The 24,274-nt window shown below is 52.8% G+C and overlaps 1 protein-coding gene across 1 annotated transcript; it reads right to left on the reverse strand.

The window, feature by feature from the left end:
* Positions 1–14,577: 14,577 nt before the first annotated feature.
* Positions 14,578–21,997, reverse strand: PLA2G2F (phospholipase A2 group IIF). The gene is made up of 5 exons (XM_032418164.1): positions 21,882–21,997; positions 21,189–21,238; positions 17,938–18,082; positions 16,895–17,004; positions 14,578–14,789 (listed from the first exon to the last, which is right to left on the reverse strand). The coding sequence occupies exons 1-5, from the start codon at positions 21,995–21,997 to the stop codon at positions 14,578–14,580; spliced, it is 633 nt and encodes a 210-aa protein (XP_032274055.1).
* Between the last annotated feature and the right edge of the window lie 2,277 nt (positions 21,998–24,274).

Below are 24,274 nucleotides of genomic sequence, written 5' to 3' on the forward strand. Positions count from 1 at the left end.
CCTCCGCTCCTAAGAGGTTTCTGACCACAGCAGAGGCCAGCTCAGGACTCTGGACATATCCGGCCATCTGCCACCGAGAAGGAGGCTGGCCAGGGCTACACTCAGCAAGGGCGACGGAGGTTTCAGTGAGAGATCCAGGCCACCTTCCTCTCCCTGGGTCTCAACTCCTAATGTGTAAAATAGAGGGAATTGGCCCATGCTGGCGTCCAAGCCCTGCTCGGTTTTGAGAGGTGGGACTGCAGAGGGATGTCGTTGACTTTCACGGGAAAGCCTGCTCTCCTGGAAGGATAGCCATTCACCCATCAACAAGTGCACTCTCAGGACCTACTCCAAGCCAGGCCCTGTGCTAAGAGCAGACAAACAAAGATGCATCAGACTCCAAGTGGCTCTCAGAACAGGGGACACAAGTCAACAGGCAATCACAAAGCAGGCTGCAGAATATGCTGGAACGGGGACAGCGTGGGGAGCAATGACTGCCATCCAGGAAGGCCAGGCCAGGCTTCCCAGAGGAATGCTGGGGGTCTGACATCTCACCTGTGAGCCAAATCATGAAGAGGGCTCTTGGAGTGGCCAAGTGGGGTGTGCAGAGCCTCCCGGTAGAGGGATGGAAGGTAATTTGATATGCACGCCAGCGAGGGCCTCTGCCACCTGCCTCTCCCCATCTCAGCTGCGGGGCCCTCCTCCATCCTTGCCCCCCCCCACACCCAGGGCAAAAATCTGCATGTCAAATTCTTTCTCTCCTATCTCACATCCCACATCCAATCTGTTGGCACTCCTTTCAAAATAAAACTAGATTCTGTATGTATTTATAAAATACTTAGTAAAATGCACACATTAAAAAAATAAAACGAGAGCAGAAACATCTAGAATCTGAGCACTTCTCACCCACCCTGGGGGCTGCCATGATGGCTGGTGGGAGCCGCCATCACCCCAGTGGGCATCGGCAGCTGCTCTTCCTCATTCTCTCCGACCCCACCCTGGGCCCCTGGAATCTCTTCCACACTCAGCCACTGGTCAGCCAGCAGAGTGCCTGGCATCTGACCAGGTCCCTGCTCTACTCATGCCCTCCAACGGCTCCCCATTTCCCTCTAAGAGCCAACGTCCTCCCCATCCTGCTTCTTGACTCAGCTCCTACACCACCTCAGCTACTCCGGCCTCCATGCTGTTCCCTGAGCACAGCAGGAACGGCCCCTCCGGAGGACTCTGCCCCGGCTGGCTGTTCTCCTTGCCTGGAAGGGGCTTCCCACACCCTATTGCCTCCCTATTGCCTCCCACTGCGCTGGGGTCTCCCCGCCTTCGTAAAGCTGATGCTGACCACCCTATTGGATACTGCCCACCGGCCCCTGGCATTTCCCTTCTCCCTGGTCCTGCCCCTTCCAGTTCTGTTCTCTGCCGCTCAGTGGGCTTTGTCGGTCTACCCCGCCAGAGTGTAAGCTCGTGAGGGCAAGGATCTTTGTCCTCTTTTTATTTTTTTTAAATCACTGATATAAATGTTGAATGGCATCGTGGTCAAGAGAGAATGTGGGACGTAAGGGGATGGTCAGTAGCTCAGAGTGGGGAGCAGGGAATGCGGGGAGTGGTTTTCCAGAGCCAATGCATGTGAGGAGGTGGGCAGGGCTGGGTGAGGGAGAGCCCTGCCGTCCCCCTGAGAAGCCTGGGCTTGATCCTGGGAGCAGTGGGGATACCCCTCCACCCCATTCTCTGCAACGCAACCACTTTCTGAATGTGTAAACGTGGGCAGCTCAAGCGTCTGGAGCCCCAGTGTCCTGGGGGGGCAACCTAGACAGCTGAGAGCGTGGCCTGCGGTAACAGGGGGCACCCCCAGGGAGGTGGCAGGTGCTCCATGAGGTTCATTCACGTCACCACCGGGCACTGTCGGAGTGAGCGCCCCGCCGCCAAGGGGACAGCCTTCGAATGTGGATGTATTTTTACAGCAGCTCTCCGTAGATTTTCCCTGGCTGTGTCTCACTACCTGGTGAAGCTACCAGCTAGCGAGGGAGGTGGAGCCGTGGTCACTCCCTCCACAGGGTGCTGGGCTCAGTGCCCTTCTGGGGAGACGCTATCGCTGCTCTGGGCTGACTGTGTGTGGGGGGGGGCTGAGTCTGTGGCGTCACTGTCCTGCATTCCCACTCCCGGGGTGTCTGTGAAGCTGTGAAAGGCGCGGGGACGAGCAGATGTGGGGACGGTGGCATATGGCAGCGTGGGCGTGGCTGTGGGCCTGAGAGGCAGGTGGCGCTGGGGCGTGGTGGGGAGTGAGGTGACTGGGTTTCTGGGTCAGGGAGTGCCTGGGCTGGTGGCTCCTGGGATGGGTCAGGCATTGCTGAGCTTCCTGGAAGTGGGATCACATCCAGATGGGAGAACAAAGTGGGGGCATGGTCCGGGCCCCAAGACCCTGAGCGGGGAGAGGGGGAGTCCACATGGGCCCCCCCAAGCAGACCTCGGGTCCTGAGCACTCCCCTTGTCCAGACACAGTGCTACCTTCAAACACAGGTGCTGTTAAAAGCTCCAATTTGCCGCTAGACCACACAGCTAACACGTCCAGAGCAGGGGACTTGAGCCCAGTGTTGTGAGACTCTGCCCCTTCTACCCCATGGTTCCCTTCAGCAGGCTTGTCCAGAAGGAATCCAGAACTGGAGAGACTGGGGGGGGGGGCGGCGGGCAGTGACCAAGGATGTTACTCCAAGGGTTTAAACACTTGCCCTAGAGGGAGGCCTAGTTTCTGGCTAAGCCACTAACTCATTGTGTGGTTTCGTCCATCCATCCAGGCTGGGCACTGTGGATTCAGCGGGAGTAGCAGGGGCTTCCCCCTCAACTTGAGACTCGCAACCCAGGTGGGGACACACAGACACCAACAGGACAGTGAGGAGAGGGGAGCCCAGATGCAGGCGTACCTCGGGGCACCCCATCCAGACCTGCCGCTCCGGGAAGCCTTTGGACCTACCTGAAGGATAAGCGGGTGGTAGCAGGCAAGGCAGAGAGGAGGGGAGCGTGCTCCAGGCGGCGGTCAGGAGGGGGGCTGGTGCGGGGAGGACAGGAGCGGAGGTGAGTGCTGAGCAAGGGCGACGCTGGAGAGAAAACCCAGGTCTTGGTGAAGGAAGCTGGAGGAAGGATGACCTCACACAAGCCCCTCTTCTTTCTGGGCCTGATTTCCTCATGGTCTCAAAAACCCAATATCTGTGTACATCTGACCGTTCCCGAGGCTCTTTCTCATCCATTGTCTTACTGATCACCAGAGGGATCCCAGGAATGATTCATCCCCATTTCACAGATAAAAACAGAAGGCCCAAGAGGGCAGGTCAGCTGGAGTCGGAACCCATGTCTTCTGGGTCAAATCTGGTTTCCCACCCTCTTTCTCAAGAGGCGGGGGCTGGACTGGATGCTTTCTGGAGCTAAGTCTCCAGAGTCGGGGTTCAAACCCTGCTTCTGCTGCATGACCTTGAACTTCTCTGGGCCTCCGTTTGCTTCTTTTAGAAATAAAGCTATCACTAGCCCCCACCGCACAGGGTCGCTAGGAGGATTGAATGAGATGGCACACACAGCTCTGAGCACCCGCGTACCGGGCACCCCTGCTTCCAGAACTGTGCTTGTTGTCACAGTTGGGGGTGTCAGCTGCTTGTTAGAAAGCCACAACTGGGTAGCCGACAGCCAGCGTCGCCGTGCCAACTTCTGGGGAGGAGAGGGCCGCCTCTCTGCATTCACAGTCCTGTCCTGAGCGTGAGAGAGTGGTGGTTCCCAGGCCCAGCTGAGTGAGCCCAGGGCTGGACAGATGCCAGGTGCCTGGCTGTGGGTTTGGGGCCACACGTGCTCTGCAGAACCTTCCTACTACCTCTCTCCCCTCCTCCCTCTCTGCCGCTCTCCCTCTCCCCTTCACACCTATATGCAGGGAGCCAGATTTTCTTGCTAAACCACAGCTTTGCATTTGCCAGGTTTCCATTTTGGGGAGAATGTCCCCATGAATGTTCCATTAGCTCCTTCTTCCTTCTACCTACTGCTTTTTGCCAATCTGGCCCTGAGGACCTTTGGTCCGAAACGCCAGCCAAGGGCACCAGTCACCAGTGCGGACAGTTTCCATTCTCCGTGCCAGGTCTTGTGCTAGTGCATTCCCATCCATGGCCTAATTTCATCCTCCAACCCCACAGTGTGCTTTTCATTGGGATCCACATTGTGCAGGGTGGAGAAATGGAGGAGGCGTGTGCATGGCGGGGGAGATGTGCTCAGTGCCATGTGGCCCCGTCTGCTCTTGGCTGGAGACAGTGTTGACGGCAATAACGGATGACAGAGGTGATGCTGATCGTGTCTTTGTGCTCTCCTGGGCACTGCCAAGTCTGCAACACGGTCCAGAAGCAGAGGGGCAGGGCGTGTGGAGCACAGCATGGGCGGTGACCCAGAATGACCACTAGGTGTCACTCGAGTCCTGGAAAAGAGTTGGCAGCCCCTCCCTGGAGGGCCGTGAAGAATGGGGTGGGGGGAGCAGTGCTTCCTGAGAATGCAGAATTCTGACCTAGATCTGGGCAGAAATGCTGATGGGGAAAACCAAAGCTGGACAGAAGTTCGAGTAAAAACAGATTTTATTCAAGAACTATGGCAATAAGGGAAAAAAGGCCTCAGTATAGTAACTGCGCTCAACTGAAGCAGAGAAGTGGGGATTTACAGCCAAGGAGCAGGGCAGGGGGAGGCTTCTGTGGTTGGAGAATCCCTAAGACAGTTGGGGAGGGGGGTCTTGCTAAACTGATGTAACAGGATTCTTGCTAAAGGCAGGCCTGGTGACCGGACCTCACATTGCAGGGGGAGGGGAGTGAGCGTGAAGAATTTGACCAGATATTGAGGGCGGGTGGGCGCTCTTGCCAAACTGACATGGCAGATTTCTTGCCACATGCCGGAGATGCAAAGAATGGCATGGAAGCCCAAAGGTCAGGTGTGGTTGAAGAAAGGTCTCAGGGGAGCCTGATTGAAATTTGGTCAAGGAGAGAGTCTTCATCAGTCCCCGTTCTTGTTCAAGGAAAGAAGACATTCTCCTTTCTGAACAATACGAGTCCATTTCTCACTGGTCACTTTGTTCAGAAGTGACCCGCAGAACCATCTGTGAGACTTGATAGTAGAGGATGTTTGCTGGATGCTGCAAGTACCAGGCATTTAAAATGAGGGAGATTTCCATGCAAATAAATGAAAACCAAAGATGAATGGCTGGAGCAGGACGAAGCCCAGTTTCTGAGCCCAGAAGGCAGCCAGTCAAGATTTCTAGAAGTTGAGCCTGGAGCATCTTCAGATGGTGAAGTGAGAACAACAGAGGAAATCCAAAGAACCTCCTGGTTTGTGGCTTGAACGTCCTTGGTGATGGCCCAGACATCAGTGTCCTGGTCATGTCTATTTCTCCGAGAAGAGCGAGGAAGTGTCCAGCCTCAGCTCCCAGGGCCTCTTTAGATGCTCCCTGTAAGGATCTGGACAGTGGGGTTTAGTTCTCAGTGACTCCAGGTCAGCAAGAAAATTGGAAACGTCAGTTTGGAGAGTTGTAGTTAGATCTCCAAGGAAACCAGAAGATCCGATACCATGTGCAGGTTGCAGGATCCAGTCCAGCTTACAGATGGGCAACAAAGTAGACAGGACAACGGAGTTTCACCAAGGGGCCAAAAATAGCTCAAAGACAATGAGTAAGGGCGCCTGGGTGGCTCAGTTGGTTAGGCGACTGCCTTCGGCTCAGGTCATGAACCTGGAGTCCCAGGATCGAGTCCCACATCAGGCTCCCTGCTCGGCAGGGAGTCTGCTTCTCCCTCTGACCCTCCCCCCTCTCATGTGCTCTCTCTCTCTCTCTCTCTCTCTCTCTCATTCTTTCTCTCAAATAAATAAATAAAATCTTTAAAAAAAAAAAAAAAAGACAATGAATAAGACTATCATTTAAAAACCCAGGAGTATACACTGTACTTTCCCATTGAAACACTGAAAATCTATCTCTACAGACACCTCTCTTGCTGACTCCTGTTTATACAATACTTGTGGTTTCATTAGATTTGGCATGATTTTTCACATAAGGGCAGCGAAAATGGTAATTGACCACTAGGCCCTTTTAAACTTTGCTTTGCTGGAATTTTTCATAAGGAATCTCAGGGTAGACTTTTAAGAGCCTCTCAAGGCTAGGAAGCAAAGCCATGAATTCACTGCCTGATTTTTCTGACAATACCTATAGATTTGGGTGTGGGTGAATTCCTCTCCTCTCAAGGTCCCCGATATATCCTAAAGTCCCTGGGTCCGCCAGGAAGGGACCTTCCTTACTGCAAGGCTGGAAGCCCCGTATAGCCAGGTACCAGGCTGGTTTTTCCAGAAGGGCTTTGTAAACATTGGCTCTGTGAATCAACCTTAGCTCCTTCCATTGTGTTCTATGCACATCATTCTCAAATATGACATTCCAGCCAAGGCCTTGGGAACATAACCAGTTTCCAATGATGTTCTGTCATAAGAAAACAGATTCTTCTTGAACTTATGCAAATAATTATATTGCCATGAAAATAAGAATACTCAATATGAGTTTCCAAATTCTGGAGGGATCAAGCAGGGAGAAAAGATACCTGTTATGTTTCTGCTTGCAAAATTACCATCTACTAAATTGTCATGAGTTATAGACAGCTTGGGATAAAAGGGAAAGGAGTTCTTTAAACCCTGAAAATAGAGCATTAAAAAAAAGCAGCAACGTTCAAAGCAAAAACTAAAATAATCCTTCACTGGTTAATTCAGTCCCATGTAATTAATTCTCGTTCTGCTTGATCTTGGGTGAGCAATTTGATGAACCCATCAGCTTCTCTACTAGCTCTGGAAATCCTTACTCAGGTCAGCGATGTGATCTAAAGCTTATTCAATGTCATCAGAAGCCTGTTCCCCTGAATACCTGCCCTAGTCCTTTCCAGGGGTCTCTGAAATTGTCCTTGCTAATGAAGATGGAGCATTTTGGCTGCCAGCTGATTGGCATGACCTGTCAGGAGAGCATCAGAGGAAACCTTACTATCTGTAATTGACAAAAGGCTTAAAACGGTCTTGGTTAAAGATCTGATGAGAGCTCATTATAAAACAATTAACTGACAAAGGGATGTAATTGCTTCTGTGACATACAACACATTAAGATAATAACTAGAATTATGACGGGTAACATTATGCCAGGACATTACATAAGCAGCAAAGCACTGACAAATTTCTACGAACTTCATACACTTTCTAAAATATTTATATTAACTTAAAATATTTATCCGTACAAACATAACAGGACAAATTAAAGCCTTTCTGATTTGACCGTGACTGCCATGCAATCCAACATGTCAAATAAACCAGATTATTTTTAACATCTCTTTTTACAAGGTGAAAGAACGAATCCTTGGAGATTTTCCAGGGACCCAGTTCAAGGTCAGTTTAAGATCAGGATTTCATTTAGGAGTTGATTTTTGGGAAGGCAAAATGGTCAAAGATGTAAAAACAAAACAAAATGAAAAAACCTTAGCTCTTTTAAAAGTGAAAAGTCCGGGGGGCACCTGGGTAGTTCAGTCGGTTACGCATCTGATGGGCTCAGGTCAGGATCTCAGGGTCCTGGGACGCAGCCCTGCTTCTAGGCCCCCAGCCCAGCAGGGAATCTGCATCTCCCTCTCCCTCTGCCCCTCCCCGCGGTCATGCACACACCTTCTCTCCCTCTTCCTCAAATAAATACTTTTTTTTTTTAAGTGAGAAGTCTGTGTTCTCTTAAATAATCAATGACATGATAAGGTTAATGTAAACACAGGAAATTATTCGGATAAAACAAAATCTTTGTTTCCTAGGCAGTTTTACTTAAAAGGTAAAGAAAAGCTTTCTACAGTCTCATAGAAAGAGCAGACCAATAATCCAAGAAAAGTTTGTTGTTTCAACAGAAAGAAAACCAAATGGTAATTTTGCATCTGTACACTATCGGGCTCATTTTTAAAACCTTATAAATAAATCAATTCAATCTAAGGCAGCTTGACCACACATGAAATTCCTTTTCCACAAACCCTCTACAACTTTCTACATCCACACAAATGTGTTTTTTTGTCCTATATTTTCCTCTTTCTCATTCTGGAGTAACTTTTAAACAACCTCTAAGCAATTTGTACATTGAAGACAATATTACTCTCCTTTTTCCTTAACAGAAATATAGCCCATATTCTTGCATAATTTGCATGCAGTTTTTTTCCTTCACTCTTATTATTCCTAGAAATTTCTAGCAATTCACTTATGTATGATTAGAATTTTTAACCCATAGTAATCTTAATTTCCAGTGAAAACAAGGAAGTAGACAGTTGTTAACTGTCTGCTATATATCAACATTCTATAGTATATTAGTAAATTTTATGAATATACCATCTCACAATTTCTGGAAATATATGCTTCTCCTAGTACAACTTTTCATGTTTATTAATAGACCCAAAGGTATTTCTTTATACCATATAAAAATAAAAAGCCAAAAGTAAGCTTACACTTGTGCTTAGTGATTAATGTCTTAGTGGTTTATCTGATTTAGAAATGATTTAGATATTTAATGAATATCTATTACTTAATTTAATTTAACATAACTGTTAAGATGGTAAGCCACTAAAAAAATTTTGGAAACTGTTCTTAGGCAAGCATATTAGAACATTAGGCAAAACTATACAGCATCTCAGGCTATTTCCGTGAACTCTTTTGACAGCCCGTGCATGTTAGGCGAGCATCATGAAAGCAAACACCTAAAAAAGCTAAAGACACAGGTTTTCTGCGGTGCTTGATCTACACAAAGTAATGGATATCAAGCAATTCATTTTTACTGCACCTTGACTTAGACATTTGTTCTTAGGTTCAATTTATAATTTTTTATAATCTTAGACATCTGGTAGAGATGACATTACCTTATTTAACTACTAAACCCCAATAGAATACAACATATGCTCGTATTGTCCTTTATTGCTGATAACTCAGAAGACATGGCTATTTTTGTTCAACCAATGCTATTAAACCAAGATTTGCTCAAATCATATGGGCTTGGAGAATATCTGGGTTAGTTTCTATATTTCTGAGTGTTTTAGGAATATTAATTAATAGAAGTGCTGATTTATATCTAAGCTATTTTGAATAGAGCTCCGTGAAGTGATTTCATGAATTAATTTGGTAACACCATCTTGAGTAGAATGATATCACATATACATTACACACATACATACACACACAAACTGACAGATGCAGACAGACATCTTACAGGTTTCACTCTAAAATTTTAGCCACGAATCAGCAAAACCTAGTGATGCAAGCTCCCTGGCTTGTATAAAATAGTTGGATCTCATCTTTGCTTCATTTTGTATTTTTTATCTGAATTGTATTTCTGGCAGATGGGACAAGTTAAGGTTGTTTATTCAGTATGAGAGTTAAAGCTTTTTACCAGTGTTTGTGGAGGAGACTTTTAAGCTTTTCAGTTGCCCCAATATGTAATTTTTTAAAAAGATTTTATATATTTATTTGAGAGAGAGAGAGCGCACAAGAAGGGGAGGGGCAGAGGGAGAGGGGGAAGCAGACTCCTCACTGAGTGCACAGCCTGACACGGGGCTTGGATCCCACGACCCTGAGATCATGACCTAAGCCAAAATCCAGAGTCAGAGGCTCAACTGAATGTACCACCCAGGCGCCCCCCACCCTAATATGTAATTTTAAGGAGGCCGTGGAATACATTTTAGGGGAGAGATTGAGGGGACATCAAGAAGCTGCCTGAATGTCTCCAAAGCCCGTCTAAGTGAGTAAAATATCCAATCTGTTTCTAAAGAGCATTTTCCTTCTTAGATTTAGGTGGTTGCTTCCAGGGGTCCCTGAGTCCCTTGAGAAAACCTGATGGAGACAGGGAGCTAAATATTCAAGGGCCCAAAGGGCTGGCATGGGCAGGCAGAGGAAGGCAGGAGGCAGGGGTTTGGAGTCATATCAGGGGATACAAGGGAACTGAAAGGTAGATCAAAGAAGGTAGGTGGGGACATGGGAAGGGAGAAGTCTTAGAAGAAGCAGTGAAGTTCCAAATTCAGCAGAGGGTCGGGAAGGGGTGGGGGGCATCAGTCAACTAAGAAGTTTCCTTGGAAGAAGCAGGATCAAATAGAATAGAGAGGTTTCCCAAAGAGCCAGGAAAAATATTCCAGCCTCGGGAGTCAGGGAGGGAATCCCTACTCAAAAGAAAGGGCCAGGAAGAAAGACTTCCAGCCCAGCAGGTATCTGTCCAACAAAGTAGCCTGTAACTCTCATCCAGCTTCACAGAGTGTACTCAGAACCTTAAGAACCAAAACCTATCCTTGCTGTGCTTCAGTGGACATTTACCCGGAGCCCTGGCTCAGGAGTCGGGCTCACAATGGATCCCCGATCAATCAGTCAGGACTGAAGACAAAGGCCTCAGGATGCCCACTCGGGGTCCTGGGTGACATGGCCAGGGGTCTGATGACCATGAATCTGATCTCACACGAGTCATGACACCACAACTGTTAGAAAACCAGAGCTGGACAGTCATTTCAATGGTAAAAACGAATTTTATTCAAGAACGATCACAACAAGGGCCCGTATGGAACTGAGCTCTCCATTTGGAATACAACAATTACGAATCCTCCCTTTTCTTAGGTGGGGGTGTATAGCCAAGGACCAGGGAGAGAGGCTGCTGGATGGAAAATCGCTAAGAGGGTTGGATGATTCTTACTACACTGACCTAACAGGATTCTTGGGGAAGGCAGGCCTGAGTGATCAGGAGCCACCTGGGAAACGGTGGAGGGTAAGGAATTTGATCAGATATTGAGGGTGGGATGGGATTCTTGCTAAAATGGGGCAGATGGATACAGAAACCCTGAGGTCAAGGCCTGGTTGAGAAAGGTCTCAAAGAAGCTTAACTAAAGTGGGGTCAAGGACAGTCTTTGTTGATGGCAGCGCCGGACCAGCCCAAGGCAAGTGTGGTCCCTTCCTCAAGCCTTTGCCTAAAAGACCTAATTTGGAAGGAGTCTTGAGGAAGGAGAGACCACCTCCCCCCCCCCAGACTACAGAAGCAAGGGGCCTCTTCCTCAAAACTTGTGACCCCCTCACCTCTCTCCTCCACCTCCAAGGACCTCAAACATGCCATCTCAGCTCCACCCTTTATCCCCTTGGGGGCCCTTCTGGGACTGCCGAGGACATACTTGGGGCTTCAATCTCCATGCTCTCCATGCTCCCCATGACACTGCTTGGCACCATATGGCAAGGTTATCACATGTCTCCCCCCCCCCCATATATGGGCTTCCTCAGGCAGAGTCTGTGTCTGATCAGAGGTATCACCCTTGGTCCATAGATGACCATTGGTATAGGTCCATTGGAATGAATGAACTAATGGATGAGCTCGTCCAGGGGCTTTCAAGCTCTGAAAAAAGTTACTGAAGAATGTCTTTTTCTTCTTACAGTAGTTCGTGTGAATGCTCAGTATATAATATAGGAAAAGCAGAGCTGCTCAATTGAAGATTGAGGTGGGGAGAGCAGAGCCCCAAAGATCATTCCAGATGTGCCCAGGAAAACACAGGGCTTTGGGGAATGCCTGAAACAGCTTCTCTGGTCCCTCTGCACATGGGGAAACTGATCACAACAGGGAAGGGAAGGGACTTAAATCAAAGAAGGGGCCAGGGCGAGGACCAGGACTTGGTGCCCTGCTGGATTTTCAGTTGCTGACCCCACTGTCCCCAGCTGCCCGGGTCATCATTAAGAAGGTGCAAGGAAGGTGCTCAGTCAGTTAAGTGTCCAACTCTTGGTTTCAGCTCAGGGTCATGATTTCAGGGTCGTGAGATGGAGCCCCGAGTTGGTCTCTGCCCTCGGCTTGGAGTCTGTTTCTCTCTCTCCCTCTGTTCCTCTCCCACCCCACTCTCTCTCTAATAAATAAATAAATAAATACATACATACATAAATAAAATAAATCTTTTTTTTTTTTTAAAGATTTTATTTATTTATTTGAGAGAGAGAGAATGAGAGAGAGAGCACATGAGAGGGGGGAGGGTCAGAGGGAGGAGCAGACTCCCCGCCGAGCAGGGAGCCCGATGCGGGACTCGATCCCGGGACTCCAGGATCATGACCTGAGCCGAAGGCAGTCGCTTAACCAACTGAGCCACCCAGGCGCCCGATAAAATAAATCTTAAAAAAAAAGTCGGATCCCGAGGAGTCAGACCCAGCTGCATCACTGACAACCTGTGTGACTCTGGACAAGTTACTTTCCCTCTCTGGGCCTCAGATGTTCAACAGCAAAGGACAGGGTGGAGATTGACACCAGAAAGCCCCCAGCCCAACAGTTATCCTTGTCCAGCCCTTGGCACGCACCAGCCTTCCTGACACTCGCCTCTCTGCTGGAGCAGGCCACTTCATCCAGGCCCCGGAGCAGGAAGGGGACAGGCCAGGCCAGCTGCTGGGGGTCAGAGAACCTGCTTTCCCCAGAGCCGTGGACCCTGGAGGGAGGCTCTGTGCCCTCCCCTGATGCCCGGCCAGTGAGTACCATGCCAAGGAGGACCAGCAGTGGGGAGCCAAGGCAGGAGACCTTTATTAGATTGAGGAGGGGGTGCTGAGTCCTATGGAGTGTCTCTGGGGTGCAGCATCCTGGACAGGCCGGGGCAAGGCGGGGGGGTGGGGCAGGCAAGACTTGGCAGCAGAATCTCGTCCCAACACACGGGCCCAGACTCTCTGGAGTGGAGGTTTGTGCAAGCTAGAGGGGCGCCCTGGGCTCCCACGGGTGAGGGGCGGAGGCTTCTGCAGACCCCACCTCCAGCGGGGACTCTGGGTACCCCATCCTGATTCCACCCCTGGCTTGGTGGGGGCTTTGGCTCAGAGATAATGGGCCGGCCCAAGATGGCCAGGAGAGGGTAGTTCGTTAGCTGGAAGATGTCAGTGATGAGGCTCACAGGGGACCACAGCCGCCAGGCCACGCCAGTCAGCGGGAGGTGAGCGGTGGAAGGGTCTCCTCCCACGCATAGTGACAGCCGACGCCAACCAACAGCTTCATCCTCAGTCCCCAAGCCTGGTGTTCTAGAAGCTGCAGCTGGGCAAGGCTTCTGCCCAGTCCTGCTATTTGGGAAGTAGACATTCTCTTCCCACCCCCATGCCTCTCTCGCCTCTGGCTTTCTTGACCATCCCTGGGGACAGTGGTCTACAGGGTCCTGGCAGGGCGGGCCGAGCTCCTGGTGGCCATTCTCAGTGTCCAGGTGGGTCACAGCACTATGCCAGTGGGTCCTCAGGATGACGCAGGGCATGCTGGCTTCTTGGAGGCCGCTGAGCTTGAGGTCAAGAGGTGAGGCAGGTGGGACAGGGGAGGGCGCACCTGGAGAAACAGCAGAGCTGGTGCAGGGTCAAGAAAGCTGGCCCCGCGGAGGCTGACCCTTCTCCACCTCTGCCCACAAGCCCCCGGCCAAATGGGAACCTGGGCCCAAGGGGGCCCTGCGCCCCAGGTTCCTTTCCTTTAGCCCGCTTCTCCTGCCCAGACCACTCTGGTCTGGGCGCCTTACCTTGTCCCACATCTCTCCCACCTTCTCCCCTCCCTTCCGTCAGCATGTTGCTCCCCCCCCACTGCCTTCCTGAATCTTCCCCACAGCCTCCTACCTGGACCTGGTCCCTCCTGCCTTTGTTTCCCCCTTCATGGAGGTGGGTCCCAGCCCTCGGCCTCCTCCCCATTGAGAGGGCTTCTGACCCCAGGGTGCAGCCTCACCTCTCCCTGCCAGGGAGAGAGGGGTCTGGGGTCTTTCCACCCACTGGCCTAGCTGCTGCGGGGTGGGGGGAGGGGGGGAACGGCCCTGTCCCCTCCACATCTGTCAGGGTCCCAGGAGCCTGGGTTTGGGTGCTCCTCAGAGCCGTGCAGTATTGCAGGGCCAGCTCAGCAGGGAGGCGGGGGAAGACCTGTGAGTGTTGGGGGACATATTTGTGCCCCCGTCTTGGTCACCCTGCACCGAGGGGAGTGCCGCTGAGGATGTGGGTTCTGTCAGTGCCCTGGAGACTGCCCTGAGGCCAGAGTTGGGGACTGAGAAGCTAAGCACTGTGGCCATTCTGTGAAGTCTGGGCCTGGACTCTGGGCCACCCACCCACCCTGGGGCTCTAGAGAGAAAGCAAGGATCAGCCTGGTCATTGCCTAGGAGCAGCCAAGAGGCCCTAGAGCCCAGGCTTTGGGACCAGCACACTGTCGGTCTGGGAACCTGTCTGAGGACACACCAAGCTCTGGGGCTGTGACCACAGCTCAAGATCTTGGTCTCTAAGGCCCCAGGGTCCAACCTTGAGGGTCAGGCTGAGGAAGTCAGGCGGGGGCCAGGGGCAGGGGCCCCATTCAGAGGACCCCCACCTCTTCTCTCTCAGGCCTTGCCTTCCACACTCAGGAGAGGCCCCTGCCAAGTCGAGGACCCGTGCAGCGGGACACGGCCACGCTCAGGGTTGGGCTGGATGAGCCTGGGGGCCACAGTCAGGACCCAGGCCTTCCCAAGTCCTCTGGAGCCGATCTCATGGGGGGTGGGGGGGGCTCCAGGGAGGAAGCAGCCAGGCAGTCCCCTGGGTTCCCGGTCTCGTCCCCACCTCCCCCTGCTCCATCTTTCTGGTCCCCAGAGGGCACTAGGGAGGTGTAGGGGGAGCGGGGGAGAAGTGTCTGTGGGCCACCTCCCCCGGGGGGGGCTCATAGATGCTGCAGTTGGGCGTGGGACCCTGACAGTAGATGTTGAGATAGTTTCGATGCTTCTCGTTGTACGTCTGGTTCCGGAGACACAGAACCACGCTCTTGTCACATTCGCATGTCTGCTTATCACACTCCGTCTCGTTGAGCTCACCTGTGCAGAGCAGAGGTTCTAGTGAGCCTTGGAAGGTGGTCCCGTGGGAGGCGGCAGCAGAGCGTCCCTGATGGGTCACCCCAGGCCCACGGCTCAGAAGCTCTGGAGTGGGCCCAGTCATCTGTGTCCACCGCCCTCCTGGTGGTTCTGGGCGCACTTAAATCAGAGAAGCCCTGAAGTCCAACGTGCCACTTTATCGTTGGGGAAACTGAGGCTCAGAAAGGGGTTTACCTAAGTCACCCAGCCAACCCAAGGCAGAGCTGGAACAGACACTCAGGTGTCAGGAACTCCCCACCCTGGGGCCTCCTCTCTTCCATCACAGAATCACAGAACCCCCTTCCTCCCCCTCCACCGGAGGGAGCTGGTAGTAAGGAGCCGCTGAGGAAGGGCTCCTAAAGAGCTTGGCGCAGGGCGTCCCATGAGCAAATGCTTAAGTCCTAGTCACTGCTGCCACTGTTACTCCTGCTACTATTCTGAGCCTCCAGAAATCATCCACCCTGACCGTTCTCAACCTTAGGGGTGCGCTAGGGTCCACCGGGGGCTTGTTGAGACAGAGACTGCTGGGCTCCAGCCCCACAGCTTCAGATTCAGTAGGTCTGGGTGGGGCCTGGTAATCTGCATTTCTAGTAAGTTCCTAGATGATGGTGATGTTGCTGGTTCGGGGAACACCCTTTGAGAACCCCTCACTGGCTCAGTGGTTTGTACACTTCTCAAACTTTCCATCGCAGAATCCTTGCTCTTAAATGAGACTCTTTGCAGGAGGCTAACTTATCAAATGGCCAAAAGAGAAGCCCTTAAGCTATCAAATGGGTTAATGGGGCCAACTGGACCACTCAGGGACCCCCCCATCACTGACCCCCATGACCACAGGAATCCCCAGAAACCAATGTGAAAACCATGGCTTGGGTTAATCCACCGCCCTTTGGGGATCCTTGAAATGCTTTAATGAGGGGACATCCCCTCTCCCAAGCCAGCCCCTTCACTCCACGTTTGAACAACAGCGTATGAGAACCTCAGTGCCCTGGGCTCCCAAGGGGCGGCAGACGTGCCCAGTTCCCCACCAGACTCTTCCCCAGACAAAAGGAGACTTAGGGTTTCTTTGCAAAGCTGGGCTTGCTTGTGAGCTTTTACTGAGGAATAGTGAGCAAGAACCTGGTTAAGACAAGGAGAAAAAGGGAGCCCGGGGCTGCCCATGGGACTGGGCCAGGAGGCATCTGCTACCCAAGGGGAGGCAAGGCAGGGACACTTGGGCCATTAACTTGGACGCCACATCCCTCAGTTGAGGAATGGCCTGGAGAGTTCATGGCAAGGGAGGGAACCTTGCAGGGCCTGGTTCCCATAGCTTGAATCCTGGAAACACAGAGTCCTGGGATGAGGCCACCTTATGGCCAGGTCCCAAAGACAGAACCAGAAGGCAACAGGTCTGCTCTGATCTAAACACTTCCATGGGCCCATGGAGAGACTGGGGCCAGGTAAGGAAGCACCCTGCTTAAGGTTACACAGCAGGAGATGCTGACAGAATCCAGGTTTGAACCCAGGTGGGCATGTCACAAAGTCTCAGCATCACCAGAGGATCTGGTTAAAAACAAGATTCCTGGGCCCTCACCCAGATCCACTGAATCGGAACCCTCCCTAAACCCTGCGAAGCCTAAGAATCAAGGACCCCAGGGAATCAGGCTGCTAATTCAGGCTTGGAGGATCAGAGCATATCAGGATGAGGACCACAGCTAGGGTTCTCAGATTTAACAAACAAAAACAAGAAGCCTGGCTAATTTGAATTTCAGACAAACAGTACATATTTTAGTCTAAGTATGTCCCAGATATTACATGGGATATGCTTACACTAACTCTTAATTTTATACTACTAGTAACTGATTTTATGCTAACATTTAATTTTTAATATGAGGCTGTCCCATGCAATATTTAGGATATACTTAGGTGAAAATAGTTTGCGTTGTTTATCTGAAACTCAAATTTAAGTGGGCATCCTATATATGTCATCTGGCAACCGTGTGCACAGCCCCAGGACAGGGCAGGCAGGGGGACTGGCAATCTAAGCCCTTCTCCTAGGTGGGGGAGGGGGAAACGGCAGGGGGAGAACTCACTGCAGACGACCGAAGTATTATTCTCAATGGCGTGTTCATAGTGGTCCACATAGGGTTGACAGCCCAGGTCAAAGAGCTTCTGGTAACAGCAGTCATGGGCGTGGCAGCACCTAGGGGCAGGTAGAGGATAGCAGGCCCATGTAGGTAGGCTTGGCTGGTCTCCCACTGGCAGAGACCTCAACCATCTGTACCAGTTCCTTACAGATCAGACCTTCAGACTGAGGCCCAGAGAGGGGCAGTTACCTTCCTGAGGTCACACAGCCAGGCAGAGCCCGGCCAGTGGCTCAGTTTCTTGCCCATGATCCCTGCCTCCCTGTTCTATGTGCAGGGCTCCTGGCTTTCCCCCTGAGAGCCCTGATGCAGCTGCAGGAGGCAGGAAGCTTCAGGCTGTCCGGTGATGTGGTCAGGATGGGAAGGAGGGTCAGGGCTCAGTCACTGTTAAAGGAGCCTGCCTGACTATATGAAGGGGCCATGCCTGGCTGTGCGCAGGGGCAAGTGGGATTGGGGGGGGGTGAAGGACAGGAAGCAAATGTAGTGTGGCCACCCCCATCCCCTCTGGTGGAGGAAAGCAATTAGTCAACATGCATTTATCAAGCCTCCCCCCGGCCCCGGCCCCCATGATACCAGACTTGGTGCTGGCTGCTTCTGGGGAGATAGGAGCAGAAAGTAAGCTCAGCCCTCCATCAGAGCCTCCAGGGTGATGGGGGTGAGAGGGGTCACAGCCCTTGCTTTTGCTGAGCGTGAGCTGCGTGTCCGTTGCTCTCATGTGTTTTGGGGGCAGGTCAATGTTTCCTTCCTGGCGAGAGTGCGAGTTCAAATGCCTCCAAGCCCAAGACTTGGAGAAGGACAGTAGAAAGCATCCAAGACAGTTGAGGAGGACATGGGTCAAGGTCAGGCTCCCGGTCACTAACTCACTGAACCAGCCTCATCCTTTGGGGAAAGGGTCCTGTCCCATCCATCAGAGACGGAGACCAGTCTGACCCTCACTGCCCGCCCCCTTCCCAGTCCCGACACGACAGCAGCGCAGGCGCTCGGGGACCTACCAGTCCACCTCGTCCATGGGCAGCCCGTGCCCTCCCAGCCCACAGTAGCAGCCGTAGCCCACGAAGGACAGGATGGCGCTCCTCCCCGTGATGGCTTCCACCATGGACTTCAGGTTAAGCAGGCTGCTGCAGGCCTCGGGCAGGACTGCAAGAGAACCAAGGGGTGCTGTGAGCGTCCTGCCTGGTGGATGGCCCTTCCTGTCTGACTGACTGTCCGCCCCCCATCCCGGGGCCAGGGAAAAGAGGAGGGAGGGAGGGAGGGTGAGCAGAGGGGGAGGATGGAAGCAATGTATAAAAAGCTGTGAGAAGGGCGCCTGGGTGGGCTCCGTCCATTAAGCGTCTACCTTCTGCTCAGGTCATGATCCCAGGGTCCTGGGATAGAGCCCCACGTCGCATTGGGCTACCTGCTCAGCAGGGAGTCTGCTTCTCCCTTTCCCTCTGCCCCTCTCCCTGCTCTGCTCATTCTCTCTGTCTCTCTCTCAAATAAATAAATGAAATCTTAAAAAAAAAAAATCGTGAGGCACTAGGGCCCTTAGAAAGTAATTATTGTTACTATTTGTTGAGGGCTCTGTGCCAGGCGCTGTCCTAAGCCCCTCCCATGCATTAGCTCACTGAGTGCTGTTATTATCCCCACTTTATAGATGAGGAGATTGAGGCCCAGAGCACTGAGTAACTTGCCCGAGAACATTATCAAAAAGTGATAGGGATAGAATTTGGATCCAGGCAGTGAGATCCCAAGTGTCCGGTCCACTGTAAGGGGCTTCACAAATGCCACATGCTCTTCTGAATGTTTGATTCTGGGCCCTGAGCTTGGTCTGGCTCCTCTGCCCCCAGGAGGGACTCAGGGTCCCTACCACCGTCCTGGGGCTGGTGCAAATTACAATGAATCCAGAGACAATTCAGTGCTCTGGTCGTTCAGCAAAGACAGACAGACAGACAGACACACACACACACACACACACCTTTTCCCTTTGTCCATGTCTCACCGGAAGCAATAGCGCCATGACCCCTTCCTACACCAGCAAACTCAGCGGCCGCACCTGCCAGGCCAGTCCACCCCACCGACAGATTCTCCTCTCCCCTGCTCCCCGCCCCCCCCCCCCCCCCCCCCCCCCGGGGGCCTGTGCTGACTCAGCATCTCCTCCTCGCTCACTGCTGAGTCAACCCAGAGCCTGGTGCTTAAGTCCTTACTTGGGTGAGGCCACCCCGCACAAGGCAGGAGAGCCGCTGTAGCCCCATTTAATGGGTTTGGGGAATCCTGCTCTACCTGAGTCTTCTTGTCTATTGGCTTGGTGATTTTTGTCATTACAGAAGATAAGGAGCAAACAAGAAAGGAAACGGGCAAGGAGCCGGGACAGGATGGTGCCGAGTGAGGTACATGTCTCAGTGGGGTCTGGGGCAGGGAGAGGCAGGACCCCACGTCCCGTGGGCCTGAGCCCATCCCTGAGCTGCAGGAGGGGCGTGAGGGCTGTGGGGGGGGGAGGGAGAAAGGGGACGCTAGCTGTCTCCCCCAGCCCTTCCCCCCGCCGTGTTGGCATCCTGCGGCTGGAGGAGGATGTGCGTGCCAAGCAGCTTGGGGGTCCGATCTGAAATTGGACCTTGGGAGTCAAGCCCAGACATCCCCGGGTTTGCAAACAGGTTTCTCCGTGAGCCCTGTGGTGCCGTGGGCAGGTTGCACAAGCGCTTTGCCATCAATTGCCAAATCTAGGGATAAAGCGACTCTCCTGCTGGGCGCCAGGTGCCCGGGCTGGGAGGAGGGAGCACCCTCTGTGGGGTCCTGGCCTCCTGGCTCCCTGGCCTGAAGCCCCGGCCTCCCACTGCCCACCGTCTGGCTGTGCAAGTGTTACCCTGGGGGGGGAGGGGACAAACTTCCATCCGCAGGGCACCCTGACCAGCAGCTCCACACAAGGTGGGCATGATCACACGAGCACGCCAGCCCTCACACGCAGGGAGACACACCCCGTCACATTCACACGGCACCCACACCTCAGACTGCCCTCCGCGCACACACTCTGGTGCACACTCACCCGCACACACCTCCTACACGCAGTCACGTGGTCCCGCTCAGCAAGCTCACACTCCGACACACACACAGGTCACACACCCATGCATACCCTCCTCCCACACAGCACACTCATGCAAGATGCACGCTCGCACTTTCCTCTACACACCGCATGTGTTCACAAGCACAGGCACGTCCCACACAGATGCACACTCTCAGACACACAGTCGTGCACACACTCGCCCGCGAACACCTCACACCCGCAAGCACACCCGCACTCACACACACACCTCGCACACTCAGCCGCACGCCGGTACACACGCCCCCAGGCAGCACACATGATCCACGCTCGCGCTCCCAGCAGAAGACACGCAGTCTGCGCTCGGTCAGGCTGCAGCTGTCCCCGGCCGGTGTGGGGGCAGAAGGCAAATGCTTGGTTTCTGAACAACTTTAGCAGCCAATTCAACCCCCTCTTTCTCACATCTGGCCACAGGGTTAACCTTATTTTGTTCCTGGGATCTCTTTCTTTCCCGCAAACCAGGCTGCGTTCGGGCGATATGTAACAGGCTGGGTGAGAAGTCAGTGAGGGGTTCGGGCCACCTCCCAGCTCCCCGAGACACCTGGCTGTGTGCGGGGTCAGATCTGCGTCAGGAGCCTCAGCTGTCCCCAGCGCGGTGCCCAGGAGCACCAGTCCCAGGAAAGGAGCCCCCGGGCCCCTCCCCGCCCCGACGGCTTGTGAGCTCCCAGACACCTGCTACGCACACACCTCACGCACATCCAGGTGCCCCAATTAACATACACCTACACGTTTTGCTGACGTGTGCTGAGACAGCCCTCCACACACACAGATATACGTGCGTCCAGCCACACACAAACCCATTAGCTCTTGTCTAATGTACACATGTACACAAACACACACTCCTATCTACACAAACACCCAGGTTTTCCCGGGGCGGCCAAACGCCCTAAGCAAACACTACCGTTTTACGATGCTTGCTCAGCTCTGGACCCTGTCGCCCTTGGAGGCTCGTAAATGCCAAGCCGAGCGCCCCCCGGTGTGTTTACGGCTGGCCGGGCGAGCAAACAGCCCCAAGGCAATGAAGGCCGCCCGGGGCCTGAGCGAGGAAGCGGCGGCCCAGAGAGGCAGCTCAGGCCCCCAGCCAGCGGCTCGAGAACCTAGGTGCCCAAGTCACAGGAGAAAGTGTGGGAGTGGGAGAGAAAGAGGAGTCCCCCCAGAGCCTTTACTCACCGCTGGCGGCCAGGATGACCATGGTGAAGAACTTCATACCCAAGCTAGATCTGAGAGAGGAGAAAATCCAAGTCCTGAGTCCGTCCCTTCCGCTCTCCTGCAGCTCTAGGCCTGCAGCTCCCTCCCGGGCCTCATCAGAGGCCCATCAATGCTGCCCCTTCAGGCCTCTGTTCCTGCTTCCCCAGGCTCTGTGAGGAGAACCTCCCACCGGCCCTGCACCTGCTGAAAGAACAGTCCCCAGGCTGGCAGAGCTGGGAGGCACTAGGAGCCTCCTTCCTTCTTACCCTGAGCAGGAATGCCCTTCCTGCACCATCTTCCAAGACAGGAAGCTCACTGTCTCATGGGGTCGGGCCACTGTCACAGATCAGAACCAACCTCCTTTCCATACACACTCCAGGAAGTCACATGACCCAACCTGCTGGCTGGGTCTTGCACTTGGAGCCAAGAGACCTGGGTCCCTAGATTCTAGTCCCGGCTCTTCTTCCAAAATGCTGTGTGACCTTGGGTAGATACTTTAGCCTCTCTGGGCCTGAGGATTGACTAGATGATGCTGAAAATGCAGTGACATATCTCACCATCACTCAGAGACTTAGAGCTCTTCTCTCTGGAGAAATGGGCTCTAGGAGCCAGTTCCCCAACCCCATCCCTGCTACTGTCCATGGAGGATTCCATCCCCGGGTAGCAGGCACGTACCTGGACGTTCTCCAGGAAGAAGAGGCCCTGAGACTTGGGCCCATCCACCCAGAGGGGTGCCTAACCAGCACCTTCTTCCTGAACACTTTGGGGTTGGCCTGCACCCTATCTGCCATGTTCTGCGTTCTGGGGGTCCAGCAACATAGGGCTTGTAAGGTCCACGATCACTCTGAAGGCTCCAGGGAACAGGCCCCAGCTTCGCATGGCCGTACGCACTGGCAGGGTAGTCCAGGGGCAGTGCCCCTGGGCTGGAGGCAGGTGACACTGCCCTAGAAAAAGGAGACTCCACCTCCTCCCTCCCACAGCCACTGCCGTGCCCACAGCTGCCTGGTACGGTCCCCACCCCAGGGCGCTCGGCCTGTAGGTAAAGGTTTCCACACCTGCCCAGGAGCTGGCCCCTCCCTGCACATCTGGAAGGAAATTCACCCAGAGGTCTCCCTGTTCCCACCTGAAAGGGATGTGAAACAAAAAATCATTCAGTTCCATTTGTTAAAGCACAGTGCGGCGGGCTTGACACAGGGCGCTGGAGAGAGATGGGGCCACTACAGTGGGGTTTTGCAGTGGAGGACAGAGACTGGAGGAAGCCCCCAGCTGGCATCTGCAAGGGCAAGCCCATCTGCTCCTCCGGGAGCAGTCTTCTCTGTCACAGCGCCACTGTGGCACGTGAGCCCAACACCTCTCTGTGGTGGGGGCCGTCCTGGGCATCCAGAGTGCTGAGCAGCATCCCTGACCTCCAGCACGAGACCTAGGAGGGGCCCCCGCCCCACGCTCCTCTCCCCAAACCTTGCCAAGTTGTAACAACCAAAAATGTCTCCAAACATTTCTAGAGGTACCCTTGGGGGTACAGCCGTCTCTGGTTGAAAGTCTGGTGGCCTGCGAAGTTGCTGCCATTTGCCTCTTGTGGCGGTGACATGTGTGTGGAAGGAGAGGGACAGGAGAGAAGCAGAGCGGGGCTGGAGCCCTGGAGCCCCCAGAGGTTTGGACAGTTGCACCCAGGGGCTCCAACTCCAGCAGCCCCCTTCTTGGTTCTGAGAGCCCAGCAGGAGATTTCCCTTCCCTGGCCTCCAGTCCCCAGCTGTAGAATGTAACCGGGCCTCACCGAGCAAGGATCATGCTAACAGGTGACAGGTGTCGACTCATCCGGGACATGGGGCAAGTGCCCAGTTAAAGATCTGACTGCTACCAAGCAGAAGCCTGTTCTCCAGCCTTGAGGTGAATTGAGATGGTGGTGGGAAGGGGAGCAAGGAAGAGGAAGAGAAGAGTCCTCTTGGAAATTAGTCCATACAAACCCCCCCTCCGACTTCACATCAGCCCTTGTCTCCCAACGTCCCCAAACTTGCTGACAAGGGACAAAGGTAATCCCCTGGGGCTTCCCTTCCTACCCTTGGCTTTTCCAACTTCCTCTTCTGGCTCTACCAAACCAGGCGGCCATCGTTCCCCTTCTCCCAGCCTCCATCTCTCCTGGCCCAACTTCCTCTCTGTGGATCCTGGGCCTCCTCTTTCCCAGGAAGTTACTCTACCAAAACCCCGCTGCATCCACTCCCATGTCCCTGCACGGAAGGTGCTAACTTGCACTTGCTTTCTCACATTCCCACTGGCTGTGCTGTTCTCCAGAGATAGTGAGTCCCTGGGGGATGGGGAGGGGGAATGGGATGGGTTCTTCCCTCCCCCCACCTCCCCTGAAGCACAGGGTACTCAAAACCAGAAGTCAACAATAAACTGGCCAACCCAGTAATTCCACTCCTAAGCCTGTAAACCAAAATGCACACCTGAGTTGTTCCCAGCAACAAAGCAAAGGGTACGGATGTGGCATTCTTTGTGATGCTCCCTCCCCAAATCAGAAGCAACATAAGTTAGGGGATAAGTTAAGCACATTAGTAAACATCCATCCATAATTGCGTCTTCAAAGATCTGATGATACAAAAAAAAAAAACCCTGGATATTAAGGGTAATAGCAGTTTTATTTAAAAAAGGGGGGCCTGGGGGAAATAAGGAAGTTGGTGTGCACATGTATAAAAATTATCTGGAAGAATATACAGTAAAACATGAGTAATGGTTATTTTTAGACAGTAGGGTAACTGGTGGTTTTGTTTTCTTATTTGTGTTTTTTTATTAAAATGAATGTAAGTCAATATATTCGATAACAAAGATGGAATGGCCAATTTCCTTGCAAGACACAAGCTCACACATCTGGAAATAGCCCTATATCTATTAAAGAAATTGAATATGTAAATTAAAACATGTCCATGTTTAAACTCCAGGTTCAGATGACTTCACTGGTAAATTTGACCAAATGCATAATAAAGAAATAATACCAGTTGTATGAGACTGCTAGAGCTACCATAGCAAACTAGCATGGACTGAGTGGCTTAAATAACAGAAATTTATTTTCT

The sequence above is a fragment of the Phoca vitulina genome, unplaced genomic scaffold, assembly GCF_004348235.1.
Source record: "Phoca vitulina isolate PV1807 unplaced genomic scaffold, GSC_HSeal_1.0 scaffold2, whole genome shotgun sequence".
NCBI classification, from domain to species: domain Eukaryota; kingdom Metazoa; phylum Chordata; class Mammalia; order Carnivora; family Phocidae; genus Phoca; species Phoca vitulina.

Excerpts from the sequence above, each read along its gene's own strand:
- PLA2G2F (XM_032418164.1), bottom strand. The coding sequence starts at position 21,997 with ATGGCAGATAGGGTGCAGGCCAACCCCAAAGTGTTCAGGAAGAAGGTG. Across the intron at positions 21,239-21,881 it reads TCTTCCTGGAGAACGTCCAG|ATCTAGCTTGGGTATGAAGT; the intron begins GTACGTGCCTGC and ends CTCCTCTCTCAG. Across the intron at positions 18,083-21,188 it reads GGTCATCCTGGCCGCCAGCG|TCCTGCCCGAGGCCTGCAGC; the intron begins GTGAGTAAAGGC and ends GTTCTCTTGCAG.